The sequence below is a fragment of the Apium graveolens genome, chromosome 5 (genome assembly GCF_009905375.1).
Source record: "Apium graveolens cultivar Ventura chromosome 5, ASM990537v1, whole genome shotgun sequence".
In the NCBI taxonomy this organism is placed as follows: Eukaryota; Viridiplantae; Streptophyta; class Magnoliopsida; order Apiales; family Apiaceae; genus Apium; species Apium graveolens.
In genome coordinates this window covers 206749915-206758791 of record NC_133651.1, presented here as the reverse complement: position 1 = coordinate 206758791, position 8877 = coordinate 206749915, and the positions used below count along the sequence as shown (strand labels likewise).

The following is an 8877-nucleotide window of genomic DNA, read 5'->3' as shown; positions in this document are numbered from 1 at the left end:
GACTCGACATCTTCTGTTGGGCCAAAAAACGTGAAAGAGGCGGGTCTTGCATTTCAGGTCCGCCTTCAACAATGAGTCTTTTAGCTTGGAATTGTCGTGGACTGGATAATCCACGGACAATTCGTTTTTTAAAAGAAATTACCCAAAACCATAATCCTAGTATTATTTTTCTTTCCGAAACATTATCGAAACTAAATAAAATTGAAGAGGTTTGTAGGAGTCTGCATTTCGCGGGATGGTGGGGAATAGAAGCTCAAGGTCATAGTGGTGGTTTGGCTTTGCTGTGGAAGAATGAGGGTGGTTGTACGATTTTAGACGTAAGTAAACAATACATTGAATTTGAGGTGGAAAATAGTCAGGTTGGGAGGTGGAGATATACAGGTTTTTACGGTTGCCCCGAAAGAGATAGGAGACGTGAATCTTGGGCTATACTTCGAGATTTGGCTGGCCGATCAACACTCCCACGGTGTGTTATAGGAGACTTCAACGACATGCTCTTTGTAGATGAAAAACGAGGTGGTAGACTACATCCGAGAAGTCTGTTAGCAGGTTTTGGAGAGACAGTTGCATCATGTGGCTTGACAGATCTAGGCTACAAAGGTGAAAAATTTATGTGGGAAAAATCTCGAGGAAACCAGGGATGGATACAGGAACGTCTAGATCGTGGGTTAGCAAATAATTTATGGTGAAACTTATTTCCACTAGCTGAGGTCCAAGTGCTGGAAGTTGCTACATCGGATCACTTGCCACTACTGTTAAAGTTAAAGAGACAGGTTTTTGAAATTAAAGAAAGGAGATTCAGATTTGAGAATAGTTGGATCAAGGAAAAAGATTGCAGGGAGATTGTGGAACGAAGCTGGCAGGGAGAGGATGATCGAGACTTAATGACAAAAATCAGCTGGTGCTGTCACAGACTTCAAGAATGGGGGGGAGGAATAAATAAAGAGTATAAACTGTAGCTGAGTAATTGTCGAGAAAGGATGCGAAAGCTGAGATCGAGGAGAGACAGAGATGGTATACAACTGTATAACAATGTGCGATGGGAGTATATGCAACTTCTAGAAAAACAGGAAATATAATGGAAACAGAGGGCCAAGCAATTTTGGTTACAAAGTGGGGATAAAAATACGCGTTTTTTCCACAATTACGCGTCCGGAAGGAAGAAGATCAATACGCTGCAGAGAATAAAAAATGATGAAGGGGTCTGGAAAAAACAGTCTGAGGAAATTCACGAGGTCATTGAGAATTATTTCTCAAAATTGTTTACAGCACAATCACTGGACAGTAAATTAAGTGACAGAGAGATGGTGAAAAGGATATCCGCAAGCGAAAATGAAGCTCTACTGGCGGAAGTTACACCTGAGGAGGTAAAAGAAGCAGCCTTTTCTATGCATCCGGATAAGGCACCGGGGTCGGACGACCTAAACCCAGGTTTCTTTCAAACTTATGGGAATGTCGTAGGCAGGGATGTGTTTTTATTTTGTAAAGATTATATGGAATCGGGAGAAATATTGAAGCAGGCAAATCAGGCGGTAGTTCGACTGATACCAAAGACAAAAGTTCCGCAAAATATGACCGAGCTACGCCCTATCTCGCTTTGCAACGTGATAATCAGGATATTGTCAAAAGTTTTGGTTAATCGACTGAAACCATGTTTAGGCTCTGTGATATCTGAGATGCAGAGTGCTTTTGTAGAGGGATGATTACTAACCGATAATGCATTGATTGCATTTGAGGTGAATCATTACATGAAGAGACGTATTCAAGGAAAAAGAGGTTTGGCAGGGCTAAAAATAGACATATCCAAGGCTTATGACCGTTTGGAGTGGGGTTTTATTAAAAATATGATGCTGAGATTTGGCTTCCATGAAATATGGATTGACAGAATAATGACATTTATCTCGACGGTATCGTATGGTTTTATTCATAATGGGGAGGAGTTTGGAAATGTAATTCCAACGCGAGGTGTCCGACAAGGAGATCCAATATCTCCCTATATATACATCATGTGTGCAAAGGGTTTGAGTGCCATGATAAGGAGAAGTGTCGACAATGGGCTCATAGGTGTACCGTGGTTGGAGGTGCACCAAATATTTCTTACCTATTCTTCGCGGACGACTGTTACCTATTCTTTAGAGCTACGGAGGTGGAAGCGGATAATCTGAAACGCATTCTTGTCAGGTACGAAGCGATCTCAGGGCAACAGATAAATTTTGGAAAATCTACGGTGGTCTTCTCTCCTAATACGAGGATGCAGGATCGAACCAGAGTATGTGCTAAACTGGGGGTAACTGAAATTGACAAACCAGGAAAATACTTGGGGATGCCCATGGTTATTGGCCGTAACCGAGTAGCAGCCTTCTCCTTCTTACTGGATAAAGTAGAGCAGAAACTGTAGTCATGGGGGAACAGAACATTATCCAAAACTGGGAAGTTATTACTGTTAAAAACGTCTGCTCAACCAGTACCTAATTTCTGGATGAGTTTGATGTTGATACCTTTGGAAATATGTGATACAATTGAGAAAAAGTTCAATGCGTTCTGGTGGGGAAATAACACAGGGGGAGGCATAAGGTGGCTCTCATGGGATAAGTTATGCGAGGTAAAGGAGGCCGGAGGTCTTGGTTTTAAAAAGCTAAGAGAATTCAATATTGCACTATTGGCGAAGCAAGCATGGCGGCTGATTAATAACTGTAATCCTATAGTTACAGCTCTAATGAAGGTCAGATATTACCCTCAGTCGGAGTTTTTAAATGCATCACTTGGAAACAATCCAAGCTACATCTGGAGAAGTATTCTTGAGACTCAAAATGTTATGAGGCAAGGAGCTAGAAGGAAAATAGGAGATGGCAATAATACGCTGGTTTGGCAGGATCCATGGCTACCCTGTGTGGAAAATGGCTTCTTGATGACCGAATGTTACTCCCACTTAAGCCACATCACAGTGGGAAGTTTGATGACAAATGATCTTTCAATGTGGGATGAAGATCTGCCGGATGACTTATGCAATGAAAGAGATAAGAACTTAATTAAACAAGTTCCTATCCCCATACGTAAAAGGCCTGATTCTTGGTATTGGCTGTTTGATGACACGGGTAATTTCACTGTTAAAAGCTGCTATAGGCAACTTGCAGGAGAATGGGCCTGCCCTGATAGGAAATTCTGGAATAAGATCTGGCACCTCAAGCTACCAAGAAAGGTAATAAATTTCATTTGGCGGATGTGTAGAGATGTGCTCCCAACAGCTGCAAACCTGATCAATAAGCAAGTAAACATTGCTGACCGATGTTTATGGTGTCAAACTCATATTGAGGATAGTATGCACATACTATTTCAATGTACTTTTGCTAGAGAAGTTTGGGCTGCAGTGGGTATAATGGAGCTGGTTTTGGTGGTTCCTGGGGATACAGTGTTTCAGGTCACGAAGAGAGTATTTCAAAATGGTAATAAGGACCAGGGGGCCATGTTTGGGATGATATGTTGCTTTGGGGATAAGATAGTAGTGTCAGCTTTTGGGATCAAATCCATGGCACTGAACATGAAGTCAGATTGGAACAAAGTTAGAGAACTTGAAGCTAAAGAAGGAATGCAGACACAAAGAAGAGATAGTACGTGGTGTAAACCACCAGCACAGTGGGTGAAGATTAACACAGATGCGGCTTGTGATATAAATGGAGGTTGGACTGGGTTGGGATGTGTAGCAAGAGATGATAACGGACATTTCATTCGAGCAAGGAGCAAACGATTGCAAACGGGACACCAATCGAGAATTGTTGAAGCCATAAGCTTGAAAGAAGCTCTTTCCTGGACGAAACAGTGGAGATCGAGGAAATGTGTTTTTGAAACTGATGCCAAGAGCTTAGTGGACGCGATCACTGCAAGTAAAGACAATCAAGGAAGATCGACGTTTGATACTATAGTAGATGACTGTAAGGAATTACTTAAACACTTTGAGGAAGTGTCGTTTATTTTTGTTCTTAGATCAGCGAATAGTGTTGCCCATTTGTTAGCAAGGGGTGCACATTTGTGTCTGGTTTACAAGAGTGGAACACCACCGCTCCTGATTTTATCATTTGTAATCTTGCTTTGGAAGCTATTTGATTAATGTAAGTACGATTTTTCAAAAAAAAATAGTTTTATTTAAGTTGTTAACTATGTATAGAAAAGCCTATTTGAAAATCAATCGTAGATGCATTTATCAGAGGGAGTAATTAATTTCTGAGAAAGTGTCTGACACGCATTTTAAGGTGCATAAAAAGTATAGTTATGTAACTTATTTTTACAATTTTCTTTTTTTGAATAAAAGTTAAATGTTTTAATTTTTATTCAGAAAAAAAAATGTAAAAAAAAATTACAGAACTATACGTAATATGCACCTTAAAATGCGTGTCGAACATTTTCTAAAAAAATGTAAACAGTTGAAAGGGGCGGAGGGAGTATATTTTTCTAATCTATTGACCAGAATAAATATTATCATGTCAAATTCAGTTACCAGTTCTTCCTGCAGTTCCTGCTTACAAGTTCCAACATTGTTTCAGTGTTAAATAAATTGCCATCATTTTGTAAAATTTTCTTTCGAAATGACAATGAGATGTACGAATTCTGTAAAGACAGAACCTGATCCTGACAATACGGTAGTTCAGTTTCTGTCCAAATGGAATACATTAAAATGGGAGAAACCCAAATTTTGACCTATTTTCAGTTCATTTGTAAATTAGGTAGCCGAAATCAAAATTTTTGATAAATTATATATTAAGCACAATATCCAAAACATGGGATCTTATTTTTTATATATCAACTTTTTCTATTGAAACAAGATGGAATATTATAACTCATAACAAGGCATATAGCAAAATTCATAGCGAATCTAATAAGCAAAATATAGTGTAAACAAGTGGAAAAGTTTCAAGGTTCACCCGCATTGTATTCTACACCCTATTATAAATTTCATACCTGCAAATAAAAAAGATAGATATCATCATCTAGATTTTAAATACAAGGCATAATATATATGACAAACTATGTGACCATATGTAATGATCATCATACAATGTAAAATACCCCAACATAGAGGGATAGTAGTCAGGAAGGCAGTCAGCAAGAACAACAATGAACCAGAATGGCTGCTGACATCCACCGTTTGGCATGGTATAATTGACCATTTATCACGTGTCCAAATTTTAAGTGGCTGAAAAACATACAAAAAAAGTCGTTACAGTGGGAAATATAGAACTTCATTTGGAGGGGACATTATATATAAATTTAATTAAATATAATATTTACAGAATAAATGAACAAAGTGGTAAATACGATACAAAATTAACGTATAAACTAAAACGCACCTAACATGCATAATCATGCCATCCAGGTATTTGCTATGAAGACAATCCTTTAGATTTAGGCTTAGCATAACCTAGTTCAATCAACTTTTGCACCAGCCTCTTCTCTGCATTTACCTAGAAGTAAACAGTATATAAAAAATAATGTTTGGTTGATATGAGATGGAGACGGAAATGGAAGGTAATTGCAGATAATACTTGAGGTAGAAGAGGACATAGAGGACATGAAAGAAACTTAAGTGAACAAGATAGTGTCATCTTCTAATGATAAAATTAAATAAACGATATGAGGGACTGTGGGAGAAAAGCATGAGCATTCATTTGCTAAATGGAAGGATGGGTAGTCTAGTCTGTTCCAACTGGTGGAATGAAATTAGTGAAAAAATGATAATTTGCATCAACGCAAACAGAATAGTTAAAATGTCATTCCATTTCCATCTTCTTTCCTTGTAATGAACTGAACACAACCAAAATATTTTCAGGCCATATCATGATGATGCACAAACTTAAATAGTCAGATGCTTGGGTAAAAATACAGAGAACCGGAAAGGTTTAATGTTGTTTCTCAAGCTCCAATTGTGGAAGTCCCATGACATCCCATGCACAGTCTCAACCTTTATACAATTTCTTTTCTTGTTGTTTTATTATATTATCTTTATAATTTTAGGATACAGTGTCAACTTCATTTAAGATGTCACGTAATGACCCATTGATAGTAAAGTGTCAGAGTGGTACTCAAAGGTTACAGTTTCTGGAAAATTGAATGCAAAAGAATATACTGTAATAGATAAACTGTTAAAGAGGTAGAGGACCCAACCTCAAGCATGGGGTTATCCTTCGGGATGTTACATGCCAATATAACGTTAAGACCAGTCTTTATAACTGTAAAACAAGGTTGCAAGTCAGTCATAGCCCTTGAAACAATATAGTGAAACATATGAAGAATAGCAAATACCTATTCGACGAGCAATACCAGATCCTGTATTATCAGAAGCTCCTGCAAGAAGGGAAGCAACACTGACCGTATTGTTCTGTGCGAAGCCATCAAAAAGTTAAATTTATCTTAAACTGTCATTTATGTATGCATATACATATAATAGTATGTGATAGGGAATGAAAATAGAAAGAAAAGGAAATCGCTATCTCTATTATATTGTGATAAGGATCAGGTAGTATGTGTGCAACTGATTATACTTGACTTATGATTGATATACACCAGTGTGTATCCTACTTAATAATTGACTTTTGTATTGGCTGATGCATAATGCTGGTAGCTAGTAATTAGCTGGTTGTTAGTATTTACTATTTAGAATACTAATCCTCATATAAATGCTGCGGGAGGCATGATAATATATACAACTAAGATTATGTATCTTAGTGAGCTTCTTCCTTCCGCGGTTAGAAATCTATTGGGGTAGAGCTGTTCTGTGGTTCAATCTCCCAATATCTTTACTTGGGTCTTGGGGTAGTGGACTTTTTGTTGTTAATCCCACAAGCTATCCTTTTGTTCTTCCAATTCCATAGCTAATTATTAAATAAAGGGTTTTTTTGAAAAATACCCAAGGCTAAAAACATTTTTGCAAAAATACTGTAACTTTTTTAAAAAATTTGCAAAAATACTTTTTAAGGTTGCTTTTGGTTGCTGCTGCCCCTGCGGGGCCCACTGCCACATCAGCAGCCACACAGCCTGCAGTCAGCATAGTATAATTATTAAATAATTAAAATAGTATATTTGCAATTAAGATAGTATATTTGCAATGAATTTGAAAAGATAGTATTTTTGCAAAAAAACTTAGAAAAGTTAGTATTTTTGGTAAATTCTCTTAAATAAATCTGTCCTACATCAGTATGTACCGCTGATGCACTAAACACCTTTGCATTTGGTATATGTACATGTATATCCACATAATTAAACAAGAGTTGTTCATATAATATCTACGAGTTTTTGAAAATTCTTTGCAAGACAACAATCAAATAAAAGGTAAGAAAAATATATTACACACAACAGTAAACTTACAGGACGTGTTGGAGCAGCAGCGTACAAGTGTCCAAACTTGGCTGAGTTGCAACCAATCCAAGCATATATCTGACACATGTGAGCAACTAAAAATGTTGAGCAGGAGGGACTCAGAAGAATCATTACAAAGATGATATATATAGGGCAAGAACGTGACATTATAAAAGAGTTACTAAAAAATAAAGAACTGCATCTTCAATTCTTTCGTTACCTAAATAAGTCCAACAGCAAAGAACATTCAAGATTTACGGAGTGCTCCATTCCCTACTTCAAGCGGAATAACAATGATATGCTTTACTGTAATAAGTTATGGTGATGTGAATCCATTAGACCTATTCCTTGACATTAACCTTCCTATTATAATACAAATCTCCGAGCTCCAAGCATAAGCTTAACGCATACTAACCAAAACCATCCCCACCACTAGTTCAAAAACTACACTATAAAGTAAAATGTACGAGTTAAATACAAATCATCAGCTACTGAATCGGCTTACTTAATCATCATTCATTAAACTCGGGGTCAATATTAGTCAAATCATTTCCGAACATCATAGCATTACTAATTAACAACTTCCTTAATCCCCTCGTAAAATCGTAAACAATCTCCCTCTTTTCGACTAAATTCTAAGTTATCCCTAACCTTACCAAACTAATTACTTACAAACAATTTCAACTTCCCTCATTAAAATCATAAACCCTAACAACAATTTATAACAATCTTAAACGAAAAATCGCATAATGGAGTAATTTAATTAATTGCTTCAGCTTCAAACATATACACATACATATACATACACATAAAAGATACGAACTAAAAATACCTGATTAGGGAGACGAATGATCTGAAAGTGAAGAGTCAAATCATCGGAGACTTCAGAGAAGCACGTGACTTGCACGCCGTCCTCGTTACTTTTGATCGGAGAATCGATACTTATATTATTTATTCCGGTCGATAAACCATCGCCGGCGGTGATTTCTTTGCCGGTAGACATATCACTCTTTAACAAATTAATTAAAAAAAAATCGAGGTATTTTTTTTATTTGTTTACATAGATTTATTTATTTTTACTTTAGTGTGTTAATGTTGCGAAAAATGTTGTGAAGAACTGAAGATCATCGGAGCCCGGTACAGTTATGTTAGGCCCAAAGTTGGCCCATTATTCACGGTGTATAAATAAAATTATTTTATTTATCGCTAAAATGAATTTAACTTGTTCGTGAGAAGTACTAAATCCTTGCCACTTAGGTTGTGTTTGGTATGGATGAATCGAATAAAATGTAAGTACCTGAAAGAAATAAATGGGAGTTAGAAGTAAGATTTAAAAAAAAAAATTGGATAGACAAAACTGTTATGATAAGAATTGTGAAGAAAATAGGATTAGTAAGAAATATAGTAATATATGTGGTTATGGATGGAATGGGTTAAAAATGAAAATTTTAGAAAATTTAATTATTTTTCACTTAAAATCTCACTCTATTCTATTTCATTTCATTCAAACCAACCAAACACAACATTAGA

General features: G+C 36.6%; 3 protein-coding genes across 4 annotated transcripts; 2 read left to right on the top strand and 1 right to left on the bottom strand.

The window, feature by feature from the left end:
• The first annotated feature begins 71 nt into the window (after positions 1-71).
• Positions 72-689, top strand: LOC141660611 (uncharacterized). Its single transcript, XM_074467600.1, has one exon. It carries the CDS (start codon positions 72-74, stop codon positions 687-689), a length of 618 nt encoding a protein of 205 aa, XP_074323701.1.
• Positions 690-1304: 615 nt separating this feature from the next.
• Positions 1305-2398, top strand: LOC141660610 (uncharacterized). The gene is made up of 2 exons (XM_074467599.1): positions 1305-1683; positions 2019-2398. The coding sequence occupies exons 1-2, from the start codon at positions 1305-1307 to the stop codon at positions 2396-2398; spliced, it is 759 nt and encodes a 252-aa protein (XP_074323700.1).
• Positions 2399-4762: 2364 nt separating this feature from the next.
• Positions 4763-8457, bottom strand: LOC141724735 (uncharacterized). Of its 2 annotated transcripts, XR_012576885.1 has the most exons (7): positions 8180-8457; positions 7357-7425; positions 6295-6370; positions 6157-6221; positions 5343-5456; positions 5050-5188; positions 4763-4953 (listed from the first exon to the last, which is right to left on the bottom strand). XR_012576885.1 is itself a non-coding variant. In XM_074526975.1 (6 exons), the coding sequence occupies exons 1-5, from the start codon at positions 8348-8350 to the stop codon at positions 5376-5378; spliced, it is 462 nt and encodes a 153-aa protein (XP_074383076.1). In that variant the 5' UTR covers positions 8351-8457; the 3' UTR covers positions 4763-5188; positions 5343-5375. The 2 variants fall into 2 exon arrangements, 1 of the variants encoding a protein (XP_074383076.1); XM_074526975.1 differs by having other exon boundaries at positions 4763-5188.
• Between the last annotated feature and the right edge of the window lie 420 nt (positions 8458-8877).

Coding starts and splice junctions, on each gene's coding strand:
- LOC141724735 (XM_074526975.1), bottom strand. CDS start 8,350: ATGTCTACCGGCAAAGAAATCACCGCCGGCGATGGTTTATCGACCGGA. Junction 7,426..8,179: donor TCATTCGTCTCCCTAATCAG/GTATTTTTAGTT, acceptor CACATGTGTCAG/ATATATGCTTGGATTGGTTG. Junction 6,222..6,294: donor TGGTATTGCTCGTCGAATAG/GTATTTGCTATT, acceptor CTTGTTTTACAG/TTATAAAGACTGGTCTTAAC.
- LOC141660610 (XM_074467599.1), top strand. CDS start 1,305: ATGGTGAAAAGGATATCCGCAAGCGAAAATGAAGCTCTACTGGCGGAA. Junction 1,684..2,018: donor TGTGATATCTGAGATGCAGA/GTGCTTTTGTAG, acceptor ATGTGTGCAAAG/GGTTTGAGTGCCATGATAAG.
- LOC141660611 (XM_074467600.1), top strand. CDS start 72: ATGAGTCTTTTAGCTTGGAATTGTCGTGGACTGGATAATCCACGGACA.